The sequence below is a fragment of the Protopterus annectens genome, chromosome 12.part0, assembly GCF_019279795.1.
Source record: "Protopterus annectens isolate FY-2018-M chromosome 12.part0, PAN1.0, whole genome shotgun sequence".
In the NCBI taxonomy this organism is placed as follows: domain Eukaryota; kingdom Metazoa; phylum Chordata; order Ceratodontiformes; family Protopteridae; genus Protopterus; species Protopterus annectens.
In genome coordinates this window covers 19,172,402-19,197,556 of record NC_056746.1, presented here as the reverse complement: position 1 = coordinate 19,197,556, position 25,155 = coordinate 19,172,402, and the positions used below count along the sequence as shown (strand labels likewise).

Sequence of the window (25,155 nt, the reverse complement as noted above, 5' to 3'; positions counted from 1 at the left end):
TTATTGATATTAGTAATTCTTTCCAATTTACAGAATAATTTGGACTTATTCAATCTGAGATTGTTTTAGATATTGATGCTTTTACACAAGTTTCTATTTCAGGAAAGTTTAATCCCTCCCAGTTTCCATGGTCTGATATGATGTATTAAAGCTATTCTGTTTCTTTTGGGAAACTTTTAGGCATGAGTTTATTCCTTTCTGGTAACAGTTGCATTGCCAAAGCTATATATATAGAATCTTGTGCAGTAAAACCATTTTTATTAACTGTAGTCTATCTTTAAATATTATTTTGTTCCACTTTTCCACAGATTTTAATTACATTGATATTGTAGTTTTTTTGAGACCAATTCATTACTATCCTTACACAACTCAATTCCTAGATATTTTAAGGTAGATTGTTTCCCTATAATGTGACCCCCCTTAGTCTGAAATTCTTTTTTTCATTTAAAATTGAAATATTTGATTTTCTGAAATGGAGTCCTGTAAAATGTGCCAATTAAAATATCTAATTCTAATGTCTCTTTTGTACTGGATAATGTTAATATGTCATCAGCAAAGACCTTTACTTGTTCATAAACATCTACTCCTTTGATTTTTGTATCGTTACGTACTGAATCTGCCAATATTTCAATAGCCAAAGCAAATAGAATCGGTGATATGGGACATCCTAGTTTAGCACCCTTTGTTATATGTATAGATTCCGAGGTGAAAGGACCTTGCTTAACATATGCTACCTTATTTGTATATATATATTCTATAGTAGAGGAACAAAGGAAGGAGGAATTTCAAACACCAGAATTTTGAATATAGTCCCAATTTAGGGAATCAAAGGCACTATCTATATCTAAGCCAATTACGAGTTTCTTTATTTTATTAACAATCTATAAGTAATTATCCTTTTAATATTATCATGGGTGTATGATATATAAAGCCAGTTTGATCATTGTTTTGGATGGTGGTATTTTCATTCCGTTAGTTAATATTGTCATAAATATCTTATAGTCACTATTTAATAATGATATAGATCTATATGAGCTACAGGGGTTTGGGGATTTGTTTGCCTTTAGGATGTATGATTAAGGAATGATCTCCAAGTGGGTGGTATTAAAGCTTGTGACTGAATTTCTAATAGTTAAGAGGGATAGTATCTTTGAAGGAAAAAGGTTATACATTTCCATAATTATGCCATCTATACCTGGAGCTTTATTTTTACCCTTTTTTATTGTATCTAATTTCTTTGTAGGATATGGATGCTTGCAGATGGTTTTAATTTTTCTTTTTTATATTAACATTTTTTCATCTAGATTTAATTGATAGATATGTATATTTTCTTTTTGGAAATGTTCTATAGTGATTTCTATAGGCATCAAGAATGTCACCTATATCAGAGACATTTTTCCCTTTCTTTTCATGGAAGATGCGTTTAATGTTATTAGCTTTTGATTGTATTTTGATTCTTGTGGATAAATTATGTAGATATTTGGGAGAAGTGGCAAAGGTATTAATTTTTAGTTTTTCTACAGATAAACTAGCTTTGTGTTAGAATTCGGTTGTATTTATTGTTTAATACTTTTCTTTTTCATCTCCAAATTTTTTTCAGCTTTTACTGACAAAAGTTTGGATTATAAATCTAATTCAGAATCCCATTCTCTGATATTTTTTTTTTTTTATACTAAGTTAGGGTTTTACCATACATGTAAGCTTTTGAGTCCCATATTATTTTATTTATCACTGTGGTGTAAATATCTAAGAACTGTAATTCAGATAATAGCCAGGGTTTGAACTCTAATTTTAGTTATATATGCTGGAATTCTGGATTAATGGTTTATACCCATTTTGAAGTTTTAGTATCAATGAATTGTGGTCTGAAAAGGGGCAGGGAGTGATTGAGAAGTTAGTACAAGTCGTGGCCAGCAAATATTTATCTATTCTTGTGTGGGTACCAAATCTGTGATCTTGATGGGAAAACAAAATTTATATTCTTTAAATTTGAAAGTATCTACAAGATGAAATGATTCTACCCACTTGTTTAAAGCTTTTGATACAGATTTTGATACAGATGTATACAGCGGTCTTTTATTTGTAGTTTCAGAAATATCAAATATACAGTTAAAATCTCCTATTAAGTTGCCTTATAATTATTAGAAATGAAACCCAAGTGTTTAATAACCACTAGACACACCCTCCATTCCCACAGATATTTCCACAAAGGAAATCCGATTACTCTCCAGCACTTCCCGGCAACCCTAAATAACCCTAGAATCAGCTATCCCCAAATGCCCAACACGCCCACCTCCCAGACCATTGCAAAAGGTACTGCAGAAGACCAAGTGCTCTTAGTCTTTCACAATAACTCAGACTTCCACTCTTATGCAAGTCCTTAATGTGTTTGGACCAAAATACATTTTAAATATAAAATTGCCTTTTTGTTATCCAGAATCAACTTAAATGAGCTAAACGAAGTGTTGGGAGACCATCAATGTGAGTACATGTGGTTTACCAAAAACGTCATTGCTGAGAATCATCTCGGAGGCTCCTCAGAGCCATTAAGCATCATCGTCACTGTCTTGTTGCCATAGCAACCTGGGAGCATCAGTTTGTTAGTGGGTCTGTGTACTGCACACCAGAGGCTCGCGATGCACCTGAAGCAAAGCTTCACATCACTGCCACTTCAGACCTAAATTCCCTCCCTTTCAGCAAAGCAGCAGCCAGGAAAAGAAGAGTAAACAGAAAAAAAAAAACCTCCCAACAAGCCGGCACAACAGACACTCCCTCCAGCCCTCCCACCTCTCACTCCGCAGACGTACAAATAAACCATTCTGTGCCAAAATATCCCAAATCACAGCTCTAGCCACCCCCTTCCCCTGGATCAAGCCATTCTGTGCCAAAATATCCCAAATCACAGTTCTAGCCACCCCCTTCCCCTGGATCAAGGCTAAAGCACCAAATGTCTTCCTAATTCACAAGCATCAGTAAACCTTGATCACAAGCTGCAACCCACAGCTTCCTGGAGACAAAAATGGCAACATATAACAGCTGCCATATACACCATATCAAGCAGCACTGATATTATTGTTGACAGAATAATGACATTGGTATTAGCTGCCAGACACAGATGCATCCACACACACAACATATCAGGATTGATCAAACAGCACTCAAAGCTATGATACCTGCCATAATTCATATTAACTGTTTAGACACAATAATGATGACATTTGTACCAAGAGCTTGCTACTATTATTTAACCAGGATATACATGACATTTCTAAATCATACTGTAACTGAAGGTGGCACTGGTCTCCATGACAGCATTTTTTTTTCAAAACACTGTTACATATGTCATTTTGTTACATTTGAGTCTTAACTCTAATGAATGGTACCTTGTTGAATTACTTAAGTAAAATAAATGAAAAATGAAGAAAAGTATTCACTGAGATCAAGTAGGGAACAGAAACTTAGGTTTGTATTGTATGTTGCTTTGGCCTATATACACAATGTAAATAGTAACCAGTCTTGACCCATCTTTGTGAAGAATTATCGGACTCTCTGAACAGTCTAATCATTACTGTTTCTCAGTTGTTTAAGAAACCCTTAAAAAAATAAAAAAAGATGACAAGTGATGTACCATCTCAGGTGATACTTTGAGAGATGTAGTTAAGTTATTTTTTTGAGACAGCAATCTTGGAATCAGTTTTGTTTCTTCTTTCTAGCATCAGTCCAAGGAAGAGTAGGGGACATCCATTCCATTTCTTCTGGGATAGACACTTTTTTTTAGGAGTACAGTAGCTTCTAAGTCATTAAAAGGTTCTCGTCTCATTAGCAAAAAGTATTTTTATATTGGCTGGAAAGGCCAGCTGTGCTTAAGTTTTATTTCAACCGTTTTATTATTGGCCAGATTTTTTTTCCTTTGTTCTAGTATTCTGAAAGAATAATCATTGTCAAACCTCAGGCTATGATTGTATTTTAAGGGTGATTTTCTCCAAGCAGATTTTAATATTAGTTCCTTGTCCAGAAATGAAAGAAAGTTTATAACTATGGATCTAGGTGGAGTATTTGAGTTAGAGTACTGAGGAAACCTGCTTCTATGTGCCCTTTCAACTCCAAATGAAAGTCCCTCTTTCAAGTTTAAAAATTCAGGAATAGAGGTTTAAGAATGAAATGTCTTCACCTTCAGTGTTTCCAGGCACACCAAAGATCCTTGTTATTTCTCCTTTCCCTGTTTTCCAAGTCATCTATTTTGTTAAGCAGCCATGTATTCTGTTTATGCAGAAATTCTTTTTGGAATTCTTCTTCACAGTCTCTCTTCAATGTCATTTTGAGAAGTTGCTATATTTGTTATTTTTGTATGGTGCTGCTGTTAATAGCTCCTTAAGAGTATCACTTTTTGAGAATTTAATTTGAGGTTTTCTAAATAATCTTTAAAGCCATCCATCTTCAAAGATAGTTCCTGCAAGGTAGATGTCAATTGCAGTTCTTTTTTCAAAGCCGCATCTGGGTGAGAATTCCTTGAGTTGTTCATATTCAGTGACTCGATACATCTCAAAGTTACTTGACAGGAAATTTTTTGTACATCTCCACCAAAATTGGTATTTATGTAGTTTAGTAGTTAATCTATAGATTTCTGACATTTTAAACTTGAAAATAAAAATTTCCTATATTATACTAGTTTATGGAACTCTCAAATTTGACTGCTCTGTTGGCCATCTAGGCTCCGCCCCCTAAATTGCAATCTTAAGGTGGTGTACTTGGGTTGTACTTCTATTTCCATTAGATAAAAAAAAAAAGTTAAAAAGCAGGAAATTCTAAAAAAAAAAGGGGGGGGGGGCACAAGTGTTGAAGCCTGGCATGGCATGCTGCAGTACTCAGTAATCTAGCGGTGGTGTTGCTGGTGTGGATATGCAAAAAGTTGGGCGTGTCTAAGCCAGGAATGCCTCAACACAATTTTGCCAAGGCTGACCTCTCAGTCCATCAGTGATGTTTTATAAAACCCAAAAAACAAGTGAAGCCATCTTTGTTGTTCACCTCCAGTAGTTTGTGTGCATCATCCAGATCCTCCACAAGGATAGCTTCTAGATTTTTTCACATTAAAAAGCAGCTGGCGATGGTTGCTTACATCATGCAGGTGTAACTCACTTGAGTATCTTAGTTCCTAGAATGTGAACTTGAGTCGTACCTGTTCACTGTAAGTAACCAATTTAATTTAAATACACTAAAAACGGCAGAACCAGACACCCACCAACCATTGCATAACAAATATGCCAGTGCATCACTCCTTTTCATACATAAAGACAAGAACAGAGAATGCATGGGTAATTTGAAATGAAAGAAATACAGGAAAAGTCCTTTTACCTGTTCGGTTCAGTGTAGCCATATTAAACATGGCTTCCTGATAGGCAAGCTCCACATCTTCTCTTGATACCACCAGCTTTATTTTGTTCCATTTCTCCGGCTATAGAAAGAAAAGGGGAAAAACTTAAATAGATCATTTTTCATTGAATATAATTTGGTGATCACAGTTTACTTATTTCCTGTTCCAAGCTTCAAAGTGATGTGCAAAAAGATATTTTAGAAGTTATGTTCTACACTTCTTGTGGAATTTTAGTGCGCACAAATTCTGTCCAGCAACAGAAACAGTCTTCATCCCATTACAGATCTGTCTAGCCAAGAGGCTTCTTACCTACATGAATTCTAACAGTTTTTGCCTCATTTTCTCTATAGCGTAAGGTATGTCCAACAAGTCTGTAGTTACCTGGATTCATTCTTGCTCTCTAGCATTGTGAAGTGGAACCACTACAACCTTCAAGAAGTGTTATGGGTAAACTTGGGGACAGCCTGCTTCATCCATTTTCATCAGTTCATCCTTTCCTGCACACACTGCAATTCCTCCATTTCTAGCACCTTTTTCTAGCAACTTGTGCTTAAAAGTATTAATTGACAGGAGCTGACAACACCCTTCAGTTTCTTCTAAATTTTGGGGGTACTCAACCTGGGCAATGCATCCAGTTTTCCTTCAGGTCTACTACCTACTCTGTCTCTATCATAATGAATTAGGCTGCATATTTATTACACATTTTTTGAAGTGTACAAGTATACAAACAGCCGATAGATGGCATAGTTAAAAAAATCACAAATATACACTTCCTTTTGCAAGCCATTAGCAAAAACCTGGCCACACAGACAATCTGAAGAGTGGTAATGTTATAGAAAGGATTTTTCTAAGATAAAGTGCATGGTTAGCAGAAGAGAGTTAGGGTTAGTCCGCATTAGTAAGACAGTGGAGGCCTGCACCACCTTGCTGCTAATGGGTGGTGACTAATCCTAACCATGCACCTTAACTTAGAAAACCCCTTCCATCACTAAAATACATCTGTTCAAACCCTTTTTAATGTCATATACTGCTTGAACAAGAGACATTATATATTAGGAAATTTTAAATATATGGCAAGGTGTTTTTAAATAGCTTGGAAGACTGTGCGTTAAGCTTAATGTCACAGAAATAAAGGAATTGCACTGCAGGCAGTAAAGGATCAGGGTTCATAACCAGATGAAAACTTAGCACTGAAGCAACAGAATTAAGATCATGCATTACACAAGCGGCAATTTCTTTACTGTTCCAGTTAAAATTAGAGGTGCCTTGGAATACATACAATTCTGTCATAGAATTTTCCAAGATATGTGGAAACGTGTAGTTGTCAGAACCCATACTACAAATTGGGCAATTTAATATTAATGCCAGGTTTGGCAGCGAACTTGAAGAGCTCTTTTAAGGCCATCAAACTGGTACCACCTGACATTTACCAAGACTGGAAACAGTGTACAGCTTTCCCTGCCTTGAAATCTTTCCCAGTTCAGTCAAGGGTAGCTACTGCCTTTAACTTATGTGGTGGAACACAAAGGACAGCTACAGTGCCTCATGCTAACTTTGTATAGTAGAGAATACAATTACACAGCCTTGAATATATATTGCCTCTACTATGCACAGACCATTAAGACATCCTTTGCATGCGATCTACATTAGGTTCATAGGTTATAATAGGCCGATTACCACCAAGGAGTGCATAAGCCTAGCCATTCAACTATCCCAGTTATGTCCCACAGCACCCTGGACATCTAAAGTGCAGAGTGGGTTAGTGAAGAGGTAGCCAAGGGTTATGATGGGGTGGGTAGGTTAGTTAGGTTGACAGCAAGTTAAATCATGTCCAGAGACATGGGGGCCAGACCAGGAGTGAATCTGATTTCCCATCCAGTGATTGAGGTTTTATTTGAATAGAGTCAGGGATGAACTGTTTCACCTGGATGGAAAGCATATTCCACAGTACATGGATCCTTTAAGACACATTTATAGTTCAGGTACATGCCAAAGGGGGCACAGTACTCACAATGTGTGTAAGGGTTGAGTAGAGTGGTACTGTATCTTCCTTGCACCTGGACACCATAACATTGCTTATGAGCAGAGCGACAAAATGATTCTTACCATCTTGGCAACATGTTGAATGAAGGCTAGATTACAGTCTACATATGCTCCCATATCCCCAGCTACCAGGTCAGCTCTTTGGGGTGTTTTATCAATTGAGTAATTGGCTTGGGTGAATAATTTTCCAAAGGGCACTATAATGCATTAATTCATGTAGAGTTTTAATCCATGGCTTTGACAGTCACTCATTTGTGTTAGACCCTCTTGTAAGACCGCTGGTGGTGTGCAGGAATTTATGATGGCTCTCAATTTACACATTTGTGAACTTGGTGAGCCAGAGATCTTCAACATTAGCCTTGACTTCAGAGAAGTAGCTGCCAAACTGAAATGGGGCCAGCACAGAGCCCTGCGGTACGCTACTTGTGTCAAGTCTTCTGGTGGTGTTGGTCTCACTGGTCTGTGAGCCAGCCAGTGAGCTATGTAGGGATTTATACTTAGTTTTGAGTGTTAGTCAAGGTAAGCAGTATGCACCATTTTCCCTACATCCATAGTCTTGGTGACTCTCCAAGTCTACCAGGTTGAGTAGGCAAGCCTCCTTCCCTTCAAGGGTAGGTGTCTGTAGATGCCAGTGTCCTTGCTGAATGTTTCCATGACAGTTTGTTCTATGGCATTGCATTAGACTTAACAGACTGATGGGTCTGCAGTTCCCAGGTCAATTGATGGCCCATTCTTATGAGGAGTGATGACCACTGTGGCCCTGCATTCACCTGGCACAACTATTTTCAAGGCTGTAGCCAAACAGGGCCTCAAGCAGCCCTGTTACATTGTATTTTGGGCTATTTAGGAGGCAGCCAGGAATATTGTTAGGGCACCCTGAAGCAGTTTTTTGGCCTTGGCAATTGCTGCCAGGACCTGATCCTCATTGACAGTTGATGGGGCAGATATACAAGGGATTTCACAAAGGGGGTAGTGGGGGTGAAGCTCAGCAGATTTGCTATGTCACCCTGGCAGTAAAGGTTGTACCACTTAACCACCAGTTCTGCACACTGATCTCTTTAGTCCCTCTGCAGGACTTCTGGTCATTTTTCTACGCTCCTTACCCTTTCTTTCTGTTGCTCAAATTTTGCCAAGAGATTTGGTGCTCTGGAGTTAAAGACTAGTTTCTTTCTAAACTGCATATTATCCAGATACTCCCTTATTTTCTCTTTAGCACAGCTGCACCTCTCCTTGTTCTGTGAAATTCCTTATTCTGCAATGCTTTAACCTTTATCAACCCCACTCATTCCTTTTTAACCCCATCCCATAGGTCTACCTTATTTGTAAGCTGCACTTTCATTTTATCCCACCCACTAGCTTAACTTCTGAAGAAATTTATATCTTCCTTAACGGTTGAATGATTTCCACTACCCATTCCTTAAATTCCTCTTTTGACAGGTAGGTGGGGAAGTGCTAATGTCATTTTTACTTCATTACCCTGCATTTTTACCCAAGCTATTACCTGCGCAGGATCTGAATGAGTTATTGGATAAGAGTCTGTTCAATTATATGCACACGTTCCTTTGAAGTACAAAGTACAGTTTTGTACCTACCATAAATGTAGATGTTCGAGGATTCCATTGCTGCAGTCCTGACTATTGGGTATAGTCCGCGTCCCAGTCGGCCCGAATACCAGAGTATAAGGCTGACGTCGGTCAGGGCGCATTAGACTGACGTCAGTACGTCAGGGTACTAATGCGCATGACCGACGTCATATCCTCAGTCTTTTCTTGCCCCAGATGTCAGAAGACCCAAAAGACAAGTCCCAAAACAACCTGCACCAAAAACATGTATAATATATACAACAATATATGTATATAAAAATATAAGCATGTAAACTCACCTACACAACCACCCCTAAACACAGAGGGGAAGGAGGGAGGGTAAATTGGACTGCAGCAATGGAATCCTCGAACATCTACATTTATGGTAGGTACAAAACTGTACTATGTTCTTCGCCTTCCATTGCTGCAGTCCTGACTATTGGGTAGAATCCCAAAGCAGAGGTAAGGGAGGCTGGCAAATTATAAAGTAGTAGGAGCTGACAACATGCCTTGTAAAACAGCTGTGGCAAAACCAGCCCTAGTCTTAGAGTATATAGGAAGGTGATAATGCCTAGAGAAAGTATGCACTGAACTCCAAGTAGCTGCTTCCAGAATATCCTTAGTTGCCACCCCCCTTAGAAATGCTGTTGAAGTGGCAGTAGCCCTAGTGGAATGAGGCCTAATCCCAGCTGGTATCTCCTTGCCATGATGGGAATAACAAAATGCAATGCAAAAGCCAATCCACCTAGAAATAGTTTGTTTTGACACAGGCTTGCCCTGTGAACTCAAAGCAAAAGAAACAAGTAACTGCTGAGACTGCCTAAAATCCTTAGTCCTGCTCAAATAATAACGCAATTGCCTGTGTACATCTAGTGTGCGCAATATCTTTTCCCCTTTATTTTGAGGATCTGCAAAAAACGTAGGCAAATGAATAGTTTGGTTTAAAGCCACACTAGAAACCACCTTAGGCATAAAGGAAGGATTAGTACGTAATGATACCCTGTCCTTATGGAAAATCAAAAAAGGCTCTACTGCCATAAGGGCCTGCAACTCAGACACCCTTCTTGCAGAAGTAATAGCCAACAGAAAAGCAGTCTTCCATGACAAATATTTCAATTCAGCAGTAGCTGCAGGCTCAAAAGGTTGTAGAGTAAGTTTTTCCAACACAAAATTGAGATCCCAAGCAGGAGTAGGAGCTCTACGTGGGGGTCTTATATTCTTTGCGCTCTAAGAAACTGCTTGAACAAAGGATGCGAAAACAAAGGTGGGTCACAATCATAGTGAGCTGAATTTGCTGCAGCATGAATCTTTATGGAAGAGAAGGACAATCCTTTGTCCAATAATTCAGTAAGATATTGAAGAGCCACACTCAAATTAGGCTCTGAAATCTCCAAATTCTTTGCTGTACTCCAAAATAAAATCTCTTCCATTTTTCTCGTACACTCTCCTTGTACTAGGCCTTCTAGCTTCCATAATCACATTTAAAACTTGTTGAGGAAGTTGAGACCTGCTGTGTTTCAACACAGAATATGCCAGGCTGTTAGATGAAGAGAGTGAAGCTTGACATTGAGCAGATGACCGTCCTTCTGAGATAACAGATGAGGAATCAGAGGTAAAGGCCATGGAGGCTTCTTTACCAGACTCCGTAGTAGTGGGTACCAGTGTTGCCGAGGCCAATCTGGAGCTATCAAAATCATCCTTGGCCTGTCTTGTCTGACCTTTAATAGTACCTTTGGAAGAAGCGGTAGAGGTGGAAAGGCATACACATGAAGGTTTTTCCAACTGAAAGACAGAGCATCCACTTTCCAAGCTGTGTGATGAAACCCCTTTGTGCAATACTTTGGCAGCTGGTGGTTTAGTGGAGAAGCGAACAGATCTATGTCTGGAGTTCCCCATGACACTGTCAGTTTCTGAAATACATGAAGATCCAGTTTCCACTCGTGGGGATCCATGATTTGTCTGCTTAACACATCTGCTAAGGAGTTCTGTGCTCCTGGCAGAAACCTTGCCTGAAGAGTTAGTTGCAAGCTTAGCGCAGTCTCCCATAAAATCATTGCTTGCCTGCATAGAGGATAAGAATGTGTTCCCCCTTGCTTGTTGATGTACCACATGACAGTTGTGTTGTCTGTTAGAATCAACACCTGCCCTGGAAGAAGTAACTCCTTGAAAGCCATTAATGCAAACTGGACTGCTAACATCTCCTTCATGTTGATATGTAGATGCTGTAGTCTGGCAGGCCACTTGTCTTGTATCCACTTTCCATTTAAATGAGCTCCCCAAGCAATGTCCGAGGCATCTGTCGTTAGAATCTGACTTGCCTCTGGCCGGGTCACAGAGAGTCCCTTGTTTAGGTGACATTCCTGAGCCCACCACAAAAATTCCTTTTGAATGCAAGGTATTATTTGAATGACAGTGTCCAAATCCTGGCAGTGCTGTGTCCATACATTTTTGAGATACCATTGTAGCTTCCTCATATGCAGTTTGGCATTGGGAAGCACCAGAATACAAAATGCCATGAACCCTAATGCTTGAAGGACTGTCCTTGCAGTCAGCACGGACTGATGAGATAGTTGATGGAAGTAAAGTGACAGACTCTTTTGTTTGTCCGGGGTTAAAAGGCCATCTGGGCTGCTGTATTCAGTCTTACACCCAGAAAGCACATGTCTTGAGAGGGTACTAGACTGGACTTTATTTCGTTCACAGAATACTCTAGGCATCTTAGCACTGCTATAACATATTCCAGATGCTGTAGTAGGTCTTCCTTTTCTTGAGCCAGAATCAGGCAGTCGTCCAAGTAAGGATAGATTTGAATTCCTTGAAGCCTGAAGTAAGCTATCACTGGAGCCAGAACCTTTGTGAATACTCTGGGCAGTAGATAAGCCAAAGGGCAATGCAGAGAACTGATAATGAGAATTTCCAGCTCGAAACCGCAGATACTTTCTGCAACTTAGCCTTATAGGCACATGAAGGTAAGCTTCCTTGAGATCTAAAGTTACCATCCAGTGATCTTTGCCCAGCAGAGGTAAAAGCTGTTGTAACGTCAACATCTTGAACTTGGGAATGTCCAAAACGTGTTGAGGAGAGATAAATCCAAAATTGGTCTCCACGTGTTCCCCTTCTTTGGTACAAGGAACAGGCGAGAATAAAATCCTAGGCCCCTCTCTGACACGGACTGGCTGAATGGCCCCTATGTGAAGTAACTGTAAAACTTGCTTGTGAGCCTCTTTTCTTTGTAGAGGAGGAACGTCTGGCATGCCTTTGAAAGGGGGCATTGTATGGAAATAAAATCTGTAACCATGGTGAATGATATCCAACACCCATTTGTCTTGAGTAATTAAATCCCAATTTTCTTTGAAAAGAGACAGTCTTCCCCCCAAAGGAGCTGCCAGACGTGAATCTGCTGGCAGCTGTAAAAACAGGTCATTGGGTCTGTTTACGAAAGGACTGACCCCTGCCCTCACCAGAAGTCTGAGCAGGTGAACTCCCTGTTCTAGGCCTAAAAGAACTTTGAGCCCTGCCCCTACCACGTCTAGACCTACCCCTAGACTGAGAATCATAAGCAGGATATGTCCACCCCTTAGCAGGCCAATTTCTACTAAATTTCGGTGGCTGCACCTGCAAAAAATCTTTAACAGTTTGCATAGACTTAGCTTTGTCCTCCATTTTCTTTAAAACAGCTTCCACAGGCGAACCAAACAACACATCAGACTGTAAAGGAGCATCCAAAATCCTTGTCTTAACATGCTCAGCTAAATTCTGATCCTTCAACCAGGCATGCCTGCGAAGAACAGAGCTGGTAGCAGCCACCCTCGAGGAGGCCTGTACAGCATCAAAACCACATTGCAAAGAATGCTTACCCACTTGTTCAGACACATGAACCAAATCCAGCAACTCTTTACACTCAATACCTTCCGCCAAAGCATCCACCTTAGATTTCAATTGTGAAAGAAGGTAATTCTGATATTTTAACATGTGAAACTGACAATTCAAAGCTCTCATGGCTAAAGTGGAAGAAGTATACACTTTCTTTCCCCACCTATCCAAAGCCCTCGCCTCTTTATCAGTGGGGACAGGATTTTTAACCACAGAAGCTTTTACACCCTTAGGCCCCTGAGAAATAGTTTCTGGGTCCGCCCTAGGACTCTTAAACAAATATTTATGAGCTTCGGGCACCCTATAATACCTATCAGGCTTAACAGGAGCAGGAGGCAAAGAGTCAGGGTTCAGGGAAGCCTCTGCAAAACGACCTCACACCACCTTCAAGACAGGAGGAATAGCTAAAGGCCTATGCCGGGGTCAAAACAAGAACTCCCAAGCCTTTTCCTAGAGTCAGAGTAATCCTGGCCTTCCCATTTAAAGTGCTCCCTCATGGAATGCAAAGTCTCTGAAAATGAGAAATCCTCAGGTGGAGACGCTGTAGGAGTGGAATCATCCACATCAGAATCAGAATAGGTAGGATACTCCTGCAAATCTTCCACAGAAGATTCTGAAGCCTCAGAACACTGTTCAAAACAATCAAACTCGGTTCCACCCTAGGCCTCTTATCAGGCGGGGCATAGAACCCTAATCATAGTAATCAAATCTTCTGCCATCTTAAGCATATGTTTCTTAGGTACAGAACCTGAAATGGTAGGAGAAGCCCCCACTGAAGCTGAAGTAGGCCTACCTCTCATAGAAGTTTTGGCAACAGAAGGAGAGGCCCTAACTACCTTGGGAAGAGAGGGAAGAACAGTCACCTGAGAAGCCCCTCAGCCTGGCCTACCTCCTGAGAAGGCACATCCTGTAAGAGTATAGTTTCTGCCTGGGACTCCATGGAAACTCCTGGCAAAACCTCCGGCTCCACTGAGCCTTCTAAAGAACCGACGTCCGGGACTGCGGTTCCTCAACCCTAGGCTTCACTGTTTTATCCTTGCGCTTCTTGAGGAAGCGGGCCGGAGCATCCGACGGCATTTTATAATTGCAACGCTTCCCAAACACTAACCTGGCACAGTCTAACCTCCTCTTAATAGTGCGTTTGTTAAACCTAGCACAAGAGCGGCAACCAACAACGCCGTGCTCAGGCCCTAAACAAGGTATACACAAGGTATGATAATCCCTATGAGGTATCTGTTTCCCACAAGAAATACAGTTATTCACTTTTTCTGACATCCGGTAAAATACTGAGGCAAGAAAAACCAAAATGTTCCCAACGGGTACTTAGCCAACTCTGTTTCGGTCTGAAACTCCGGTTTCGGAAGTATTTCAGAACGCCAACCTGCACTCGCAAAACTGCTTCTGCATCGGACCATGCGGCAAAAAAGACTGAGGATATGACGTCGGTCATGCGCATTAGTACCCTGACGTACTGACGTCAGTCTAATGCGCCCTGACCGACGTCAGCCTTATACTCTGGTATTCGGGCCGACTGGGACGCGGACTATACCCAATAGTCAGGACTGCAGCAATGGAAGACGAAGAACATCTTCTGTCTAGTCCAGCCCAGTTACTGTACCTTGGGGAATATACAAATTCCATGAAACATTTCAGACAGTAAAAGCACTGAATGCATACTGAGACACCACACATTTCAAAGTGGGCAGGGCAGAATACATCATCATGAAGATATAACAAACTTTTCTACAAGTGATCAGCAACCTACAGTCAAATGCATACATAATGAAGCAATACAAAGCAATGCAAACAGAACTTGGAGCAAATCAGAACTGAAAATAAACCAAGTCCCTGTTTTGGTGCACTGAGCATGTACAGCATGAAATCTAACAAAGGAAATCTTGAAAGTATTCATCATTAACATTATTCATTTGATTTGAGTGAATCTTTGCAAGCAACTTGTATACATTCTTACCTATACAATTTGGATTTTAACCTGTTCTGGTCTTACAAATGCCACAGTCCACAAACAGTATCATCTGGGTGGGAATTAGTAAACATACAGGCTCTTTCAAGAAATCAGGACAACCTTGCAGACTAAAGTAGAGAATACATAGAGAGCTGACATACCCATGTTGTATTAGAAGAGCAAATAAAAAAGTGAATAATGTTACACAAATTCATAGTGATGTACTGAACGAAAATAAGGGTCCAGAAACTGTCTAGAAAAGGTAACATGACAAATACATAATCTGCTGCTTAGCAATGCATCGGTAAGAAACTCAAATATAGGAAGTAACCCACATCTGGATGTACTGGGCATTATGGCAATACAAATCTGACCCTGACCAAAGTATGGAATACTGTACCTTGGCAAATGAACACTGAATTTACGTCTTCCATACCAAATATGGTCATAAATGTTTTCAGTTATCTACCCTCTTCTGTTACATTTACAAATCTGACCCTGACCAAAGTATGGAATAAACACTGAATTTACGTCTTCCATACCAAATATGGTCATAAATGTCTTCGGTTATCTACCCTCTTCTGTTACATTTTCCCTTCTAGATCCCCAGATACATCCTCATTGTTCTTTGTGGGGACTGAAACTGGATTTACTTCTCCCAAAATTTTGGGAAGCTCTACAACAGCAGTTTTTGGTGGAATATACATATATGCCAGCATAAATTTCCTCCCTTGCTAGTAGCCCCTTACTACCACAAATCCACCATAACTATCTTTGTCCTCTTCTATCACTACTGAAGCTCCTCTAGCAATTAGTACTAGTACTCATCTTTTCCTCTGCCCCAGACATCCGGCTGAATACCTATCCTGAAATCTTGACCAAATTCATACGCTCATCTCTTTCTAATGATGCCTCCTGTAGCACAGCTATTTGCACTCTCAATGCAATTCAACACTAACCAGTCCCAAAAATATTTGTCTGGCGTACCCATAAGAAAGTATACCCATTATATACAGCAGCTTTTTTAAAAATTTTCAGCTTTTGTTTTACATGCACCCAATAATGTTGACAGGTTGATCCTTTACACAGTTGTTTCCATCTCCATTTCAATGCATCACATTTTACAAGACTTAATGAAAACCCTCAGCCACACCCAGAATACCCCCATAATCCATTAACTTACATAAAAAACTACTACACACTTACAAATCATGAACCTTCCTGACACCTGGCCCAAACAGACTGCTGCATCCACAGGCATTAACAAACCTATTACTACTGCAGGTTATAATCTGTGTTCCTAATTACACCAATTGCTGTCTGCTCTTGCCTTCTTAATTCTAGTCCCAGATGTGAACAATCTGTATGCTTTTAGAAAATATTAACTTTTGCCCCTTTAGAAAAAGTGCACTTGTGCACACAAAAAAAAAACAGATTAAGCCAGGGACATTAACCCAGGCATTCACCCCAAGTACAAGAAAGCATACAGAGTATACATATTTTATCACTGTGCTGTTGCACCCCACCCAGCTCTTCAACAGCCCAAGATTAAGAACTTATCAACTTAAACCTGCTTTTGTTATGCTTTTCTTCTCTTTTTATGTAAAGCTAAAAAATGCACTTCAGTATCCAACATGCAATTTATATCATGAAAAGTTTTACAGAATACGGTTAACATAGTTTTACTTATTTTCCTTTTAGTTCCTTCTCAACATTAATGATGAAGTGGGGTATATGCCAGTCAGTCCAACAAGTTTAACAAAAACATAAAAATTCAATCTTAGCCACTTTCTTGTGAAGCTAAATCACAAATGCGAGCGATGCAAGTCTCACATTTGTTCAGCAGTTTCAGTGTTATTGGCCTTCTTCCTAATCTCCATCTCCCATCCCCAAACTTTTATTCAAGTCCAAAGTAATCCAATTCTTCTGGCCAACTCCTACTTTTTCAATCTTGCAAGCATTTTCTTTTGGAACACTAGAAACTTCCACTGGCAAAGTCTCTCTCTCGCTGACCTTTATTATCAAAAGAATAAGCAGAGTTGGTCACTTTGATGGACAAACTTTTACATTTCTCCCTTTGCCCTGTTCTGCATAAAAATAGGACTGATCTTCCAGGAAAGAAAGTACGGAGACAGTGGGACACATTAGCTTGAATCTCATACGTGCTGCATGACATTTCCTGATTATTGGGTTAAATTTGCTCTTCTCTTCTGTCTGCTGTACAGTGAATAATCATTTTCCACAAACACTGCCTCTAAATGTTTTGCCCTTCTGCCAATTTTGTTAGGATCAGCTCATTCTGATCGCATGACTGCATCGTTAATACAGGTCTTGGCTGCTTTCTCTTGGTCATGTTTGGAGTAAACACGCAATATGCCATTTCTAGTAAAACAAATCTTGTTGTGAATATCAGTCTAGTAAATTATTTTTGCTTTCATAAAAAACAGTTTATTCCTTCCAGTTTCTCTGGTACAGCAGGTTCTCTTTGTATGCTCTTGTCCTCTACTATTTTTTGAAACGTCTCTAACATTGTTATAACCGGCCTTTTTCATTTTGTCCTATGACTTCTGCAGTTTCATCAGTATATACGAGTGGATATACTCTGTTTAATTTTAGTCAGCTCTGATTACAATTGGCTTCCCGTAATTAAATAAGTCATCTCTTGTGCCAAAGCTGGAACTGCTAAAAAGTACAGTTTTGTACCTACCATAAATGTAGATGTTAGAGGATCTACATTGCTGCAGTCATAACCATTGGGTAGTCCGCTGTCCTCGGTCGGCCCGAATACCAAAGAGCTAGGCTGGCGTCGGTCATTGTCGCCCAGAGCTGACGTCAGTACGTATTGGTACTTAAGCGCATGACCGACGCCATATCCTCAGTCTTTCTTGCCCCAGATGTCAGAAGGCCTACAAAGGAAAGGCCAGAGCCAAAATAGTAAACGCCCAACAACCACCAGTGTGGAAATAAAGAGCATCCCAAAAAGAAACACAGCAACCAACAACTATAGAGGGGAAGGAGGGAGGGATAATAGGACTTGCAGCAATGTAGATCCTCGAACATCTACATTTATGGTAGGTACAAAACTGTACTATGTTCTTCGTCTCACATTGCTGCAGTCATAACCATTGGGTAGAATCCCAAAGCAAAGGAAAAGGGAGGCTGGCAAACTAAATAGCATTAGGAGCTCTAACATGCCCTGTAAAACTGCAGTGGCAAACCCAGCCCTGGACTTGGAATAAAGAGGGAGATGGTAATGCTTAGTAAAAGTGTGTACTGAACTCCAAGTAGCCGCCTCCAAAATATCCTTAGTAGCTACCCCCCTCAAAAAGGCAGTAGATGTGGCAGTAGCCCTAGTAGAATGAGGTCTGATTCCCGCAGGAACATTCTTCCCAGGATGAGAACAAAAAGCAATACATTGACCAATCCACTTAGAAATAGTCTGCTTTGAAACAGCTTTCCTTTGAGAACCCAAAGCAAAGGAAACAAACAACTGTTGAGTCTGCCTGAACTCCTTAGTTCTGCTCAAATAATAACGTATCTGCCTGTGGATATCCAAAGAATGCAAGACTTTTTCCCCCTTATTTTGGGGGTCAGCATAAAAAGTAGGCAAATGAATAGACTGGTTCAAAGCCACATTAGAAATCACTTTAGGCATAAAAGTAGGGTTAGTACGCAAAGAAACTCTATCCTTATGGAATATCAGAAAGGGTTCAACTGCCATGAGCGCCTGCAATTCAGATACCCTCCTAGCAGAAGTAATGGCCAACAAAAAAGCAGTCTTCCAAGACAAAAACTTCAGTTCAGATGTAGCTGCAGGTTCAAAAGGAGGTAAAGTAAGCTTCTCCAACACAAAATTGAGATCCCAGGAAGGAGTAGGAGCTCACTGGGGTCTTATATTTTTTGCCCCTCTAAGAAATTGTTTGAACAAAGGGTGAGAAAATAAAGGAGGGTCACAATCATAGTGAGCAGAAATGGCTGCAGCATGAACCTTCACAGAAGAGAATGACAAACCCTTGTCCAGTAATTCAGTAAGATACTGTAATGCAAAACTCAAATTAGGTACTGAAACATCAAAGCCCTTCGCTGTGCTCCAAAGAAAAAATCTCTTCCATTTATCAGCATAAACTTTGAGTACTAGGCCGCCTAGCTTCCAAAATGACATCTAAAACCTGTTGAGGAAGCTGAGACCCCACCGGCTCCATTACAGAATACGCCAGGCTGTTAGATGCAGGGACTGCACTCTGACATTGAGAAAAGGATTGTTTGACTGGGATAACAAATGAGGAATCTGTGGCAAAGGCCAAGGAGGCTCCTGAATTAAACTCCTTAGCAGAGGATACCAATGCTGACGTGGCCAATCTGGTGCTATTAGAATCATGCAAGGCTTGTCCCGCCTGACTTTCAAGAGTACCTTGGGAAGAAGAGGCAGAGGAGGGAAAGCATAAACGTGAAGGTTGTTCCAACTGAAAGATAGAGCATCCACTTTCCAAGCATTTGGGTGAAACATCTTTGTGCAAAATTTTGGCAGCTGGAAATTCAGTGGAGAAGCGAACAGATCTATGTCTGGAGCTCCCCAAGCCACGGTCAACTGTTTGAAAACTTGAGGGTCCAGTTTCCACTCGTGAGGATCCACAATTTGTCTGCTCAATACATCTGCTAGGGAGTTCTGTGCTCCTGGCAGAAACCTTGCTTGAAGAATGATGTGCAAACTCAGAGCAGTCTCCCACAATATCATTGCTTGTCTGCAAAGAGGGTAGGAATGTGTTCCCCCCTGCTTGTTGATGTACCACATGACTGTTGTGTTGTCTGTTTGAATCAACACCTGTCCCGGCTGAAGTAGGTCCTTGAAGGCCATCAAGGCAAATTGGACTGCTAACATCTCCTTCATGTTGATATGCAAATGTAGTAGTTTGGGAGGCCACCTGTCTTGTATCCATTTCCCATTGAAGTGTGCTCCCCAAGCCAAGTCAGAGGCATCCGTCGTTAGGATCTGACTCGCCTCTGGTTGGGTCACAGAGTCCCCTGTTTAGGTGACATTCCTGAGCCCACCACAAGAATTCCTTCTGGATGCAAGGTAAAATCCGAATGACCGTGTCCAAACCATGGCAGTGTTGAGTCCACACACTTTTGAGATACCATTGTAGCTTCCTCATATGCAGTTTGGCATTGGGAAGTACTAGAATGCAAGATGCCATGAACCCCAAGGCTTGAAGGACTGTCCTTGCAGTCAGCCTGGACATTACTGATAATTGCTGGAAGTATAGATGAAGATTTCTTTGTTTGTCCGGGTTCAGAAATGCCATCTGAGAAGCTGTATTCAGTCTCACACCCAGAAAGCACATGTCCTGAGAGGGCACTAGACTGGACTTTATTTCGTTCACAGAATACCCTAGGCATCTTAAAACTGCCATTACATACTGGAGATGTTGTAGTAACTTGTCTGTGTTGAGCAAGAATCAGGCAATCGTCCAGATAAGGATAAATTTGTATTCCTCTTTGTCTGAAGAAAGCAATTACAGGAGCCAGAACTTTTGTGAATACCCTGGGCGCAGTAGATAAACCAAAGGGCAATGCAGAGAACTGATGAGGGCAATGCAGAGAACTGATAATGAGAAGTACCAGCCCGAAATCTCAGGAATCTCCTGCAGCTGGGCCTGATAGGAATGTGAAGATAGGCCTCTGAGATCCAGGGTTACCATCCAGTGATCCTTGCCTAGCATAGGCAGAAGTTGTTGTAATGTTAACATCTTGAACTTTGGAATATCTAGGTAGGTATTGAGAATGGACAAATCCAGAATTGGCCTCCAAGTGTTTCCTTTCTTTGGCACTAGGAAAAGACGGGAATAAAATCCTAGGCCTACTTCTGACGGAGGGACCACCTGAATTGCCCTCATCTGCAAAAGCAAAGAAATTTGCTCCTGAGCCTCCAGCCTTTGCTGAGGAGGCACATCCGGCATGCCGTTGAAAGGAGGAAAAAAGTGTGGAAATAAAACTTGTAACCTTGATTTATGATATCTAACACCCATTTGTCCTGGGTGACCAAATGCCAGTTTTGATTGAAAAGTCCCAACTTTCCTCCTAGAGGAGCTGCCAGTAAAGAAGGGTCTGGCAGCGGAAGATACAGGTCATTGGGTCTGTTTACGAAAGGGCTGACCCCTGCCCTCACCAGAAGACTGTGCAGGAGAACTCCAAGTCCTAGGTCTGAAAGAACCCTGAGCGTGAGCCTGTCTCTACCACGTCTAGACCTGCCCTTAGACTGATGATCCGAAGAAGGATAAGACCATCCTCTAGCAGGCCAATTCCTACTAAACTTAGGGGGCTGCACCTGCATAAAATCCTTGACCGCCTGCATAGACTTAGCCTTATCTTCCATCTTTTTCAAAACTGATTCCACAGGAGGACCAAAAAGTACTTCAGATTGTAGAGGAGCATCCAAAATCCGAGCCTTAACATGCTCTGACAAATTTTGATCCTTAAGCCAGGCATGTCTACGAATAACTGAGCCTGTAGCAGCCACCCTGGATGAAGCCTGAAGAGCATCGAAACCACACTGCAAAGAATGTTTGCCAACTTGATCTGATGCATGAACCAACTCCTGGAGCTCCTTACACTCTATACCCTCAGATAAAGCATCCACCTTAGATTTCAATTGGCCTAACAAGAAATTCTGATACTTCAGCATATGAAATTGGCAATTCAAAGCCCTCATAGCTAACGTAGAGGAGGTGTACACTTTTTCCCCCACCTATCTAACGCTCTAGAATCTTTATCTAAAGGAACTGGATTCTTAGCCACAGAAGCCTTAACACCCTTCGGACCTTGAATAATAGTTTCCGGATCAGCTCTAGGACTCCTGTACAAATACTTATGTGCTTCTGGAACCCTGTAATATCTGTCTGGTTTAACAGGGGCAGGAGGCAAAGAATCAGGATTAAGGGAAGATTCAGAAAAAACATCCTGAACAACATCTAAGACAGGAGGAATAGCCAAGGGCCTATGTTGCGGCAGAAACAAAAATTCCCTAAGCCTTTTCCGAGAATCTGAAAAATCCTGACCTTCCCACTTGAAATGTTCCCTCATGGAATGTAAAGTCTCAGAAAAAGAAAAATCCTCTGGAGGAGTAGCAGAAGGACAGGAGTCCTCTGCATCCGAATCTGAATAGGAAGGGAAATCCTGAATTTCTTCAGTTGAGGAATCAGAGTAGTCTGAGGAATGAACAGGGGCTGGAGAGCTAGAAGTATGACCAGGGCCAACAAGACAAGATTTGGCCTTAGTATGGCCTTTAGCCACTGAAGGAGAAGGCCTAATAACCTTTTGTAAAGGTGGAACTACAGATACCTGAGAAGCACCCTCAGCTGGGCCTAACTCCTGAGAGGCCAACTCCTGCAAAAGTAAAGGTTCCCCCTGGGATTCAGCCGAACCCTCGGCCGGATCCACAGATTCAACCGGAGGCTCCGAAGAACCGGCGTCCGCAACGGACGAATAATCCGGTTTAGACCTCAAAGATTTATCTTTGCGCTTCTTTGCGGTAGCGGGCGGAGGATCCGATGGCATGTTTACCGAAAACAAGCCTGGCACAGTCTAATCTACGTTTAATGGTGCGCTTATTAAATCTAGCACAAAAGCGACACCCGACCACGTCGTGCTCAGGCCCCAAGCAAGGAATACAGAAAGAATGATAATCCCTATGAGGTATCGGTTTCCCACAAGAATTGCAATTATTAACTTTTTCTGACATCCGGATAACTGAGGCAAGAAAAGACAAAAATTTCCCCAACGGGGTACTTAGCCCAACTTGGTCTTCGGTCTGAAACCCGATAAATGAAAATTTCAGAACGCCGAACGGCACTTGCAAACGCTGCTTCTGCTTCGGACCACGCGGCAAGAAAGACTGAGGATATGGCGGTCATGCGCTTAAGTACCAATACGTACTGACGTCAGCTCTGGGCGACAATGACAGACGCCAGCCTAGCTCTTTGGTATTCGGGCCGACTGAGGACAGCGGACTACCCAATGGTTATGACTGCAGCAATGTGAGACTAAGAACATCTGCAGGATTTTTCCTAGTCAGTGTTCTCTTAGCCTGAAAGAAAAATCAATTAGAAAAGGTGAAGTTTTCTTCGTTGACATCCAAGTGTACTTATTAGCCAACAGCACAATTTTACTAAAAACAGGGAGAATTACCAGCCCTCATCTTTCAGTTCCTTCTCTCACTTTTCATACTGTGAAATAATCCTTGATGAATATAGAAAACTGCTCAATGCAAGGCACATACTTGACAGAGATCCATAAGGTCTCATGTACTCCAGCAAGGTAGGTCTTTGGTCAATTACACCCACATGGACTATGAATCATATTGGGACCTGTGGTGAAGTGACTTAGGATCCACAAAATCACATAGCACTTATCTCCAGATAGACAACTAAAGTTAGTTTCCTTGGCCAGCCTGGTGACGGAGTCAAGTCATGCAATAAAATCCCTTATGACAATAGTGGATCAATTGCTTTCTTGCCTATTGGGCTTTGCTGATGGGGGATCACTGGCTGTAGGCTCTGTGGAGATGGGTGAAGGCTGCCAGCTTAGCCAGACAGAATTTTGTAGATAATTCTGTCCCTTGTAAATATTAATGTAAACCACAGGCTTGTGAAGAGACTGGATTGGATACTGAACTGCAAAAATGTAATAGTGCACTCTGCTGTAACAAAGATAAGTCAATTCTTTGATGTCAAAATTCGGAGTCAATATGTCTAGAGGGAGGCATCCTGCCTATTGTTTTAACACCAGAGGCAATGGCTAGAATTTGCATTTGTAAATGTCATTTATAATGTAAATGTAGTTTCTGTAGGTGTGAAGAACCATGTCATGTGAAGCAGCTCTGTGTTATCAATTTAGAGAGAATCGGACAGATCAGAGCATTTGGTCTTATCACCAGCACTGCCCGCTTCTATATGCAAGTTATTTAGAACTGTGTTTTCTCTTAGATATAAGCTAGGAAATATGAAGATTAGACTTGTTTTTCTGTGATGTCAGAACTTAGCACTGTGTAGTAAGAAGTATTGTAGTGTTTTTATTATATATTTAACCTTTCAACTGTGGCTAATTTATGTAGAGTTAATTTAAGCTCTAGAGTTCACCGCATGTATATAGTGATACTGTACCAAGTCACTCCAAATAAGTCTCGACTGTTAGGTTGCACTTACCATTTGGGTAATAACACTGCACAGTAATTGGACACCCTTTTAAGGTCCTTTGAGTAGCTAATAAATATTAGCTGGGTGGTGGAATTGATTTCTACTGTATAGTCTGAGTAAAAGGGGCACAGCTGAAGAACCTGTGCCAGCCTTCCCCAGGAGAGTGCGTGTGGTTGTATAATCTCTTAAGTGTGTGCGTCCGCTACTTGGGCAGGAACACGAAGCACTGGTTGGACAGAGGGTGCTGGAGGTTTTAGCTTGCCCACTATGCTGAGATCTGGACCCTACAGCTGTGCCAGTGGGGAGTCACTGGGAACCTGGAGAGAAAAGGAGAAAACCAGCCCCAGACCAACTGATCTCTGTGCTCTCAAGGGAAACTGTACTTTACTGTGTATTTGTTATCCTTTCCCTATATGGATGCCCCTCACAGGTGTTAGTGGTGAGGATTGAGGCTCCTTGATTGCTGGGTCAATGCATGGGCGTCACAGGCTCATGTGTGGTTTTTGGTACAAGCTTTAGTGAATGCCGAGACTAGGTGTTGCCACTTGACTTAGGAGCTCAGACTTGGGAGAGCTCATTTTAAGGGCCTCAGAGTAAAAAAACTAGTGGTGTGTGAAGAATGTAGTGCATGTGATCTTGACAACCTTGTAAGATTTGTCTCCAAAGTTATGTATGTACTTCTTTCATACTGTGTAAGTTTCTTTAAGGATTAAATGGTTCTCAGAATAGGAGACAACTGCAACACTATAAAAGCCAAAATGGCACTGGGTGTAACGAACAAAATCACACTGACAGCAGAGGAACAACTCCAAGACTCCAAAGAGCATAGTAAAGTTTAATCAACACTTTTGTTAAAACTTCTTCGGAATAACTAAACAAAATCAAGCTGTTTAAATACACTCCATTCTGATTAAAATACACCAATCATTCAATTAGTGAAAATTAACAGGAACCCAATTACAAGGTCAACTTCCTTTCTTCTAAAAAACAATGTTTATACTTTCAGACCAGGTGGACTGCCAGTGCTCAACCTTAATTGCCATAAGATGTCCTTCCTTTTAACCCTATTTTTGATGTTTCCCCTCTCAAGTCTTTACCAATATATTCTAAAATTTAAAAAGAAAACTT

At 41.0% G+C, this 25,155-nt stretch overlaps 1 protein-coding gene across 1 annotated transcript in view; it reads right to left on the bottom strand.

Moving 5' to 3' along the window:
- Positions 1 to 25,155, bottom strand: part of LOC122816335 (selenide, water dikinase 1-like) — a gene marked incomplete in the record, with an annotated part of 527,394 nt that overhangs the window by 188,838 nt on the left and 313,401 nt on the right. The window contains 1 exon segment of the mRNA XM_044089063.1: positions 5,353 to 5,452. Coding sequence (XP_043944998.1) covers positions 5,353 to 5,452 — 100 coding nt within the window.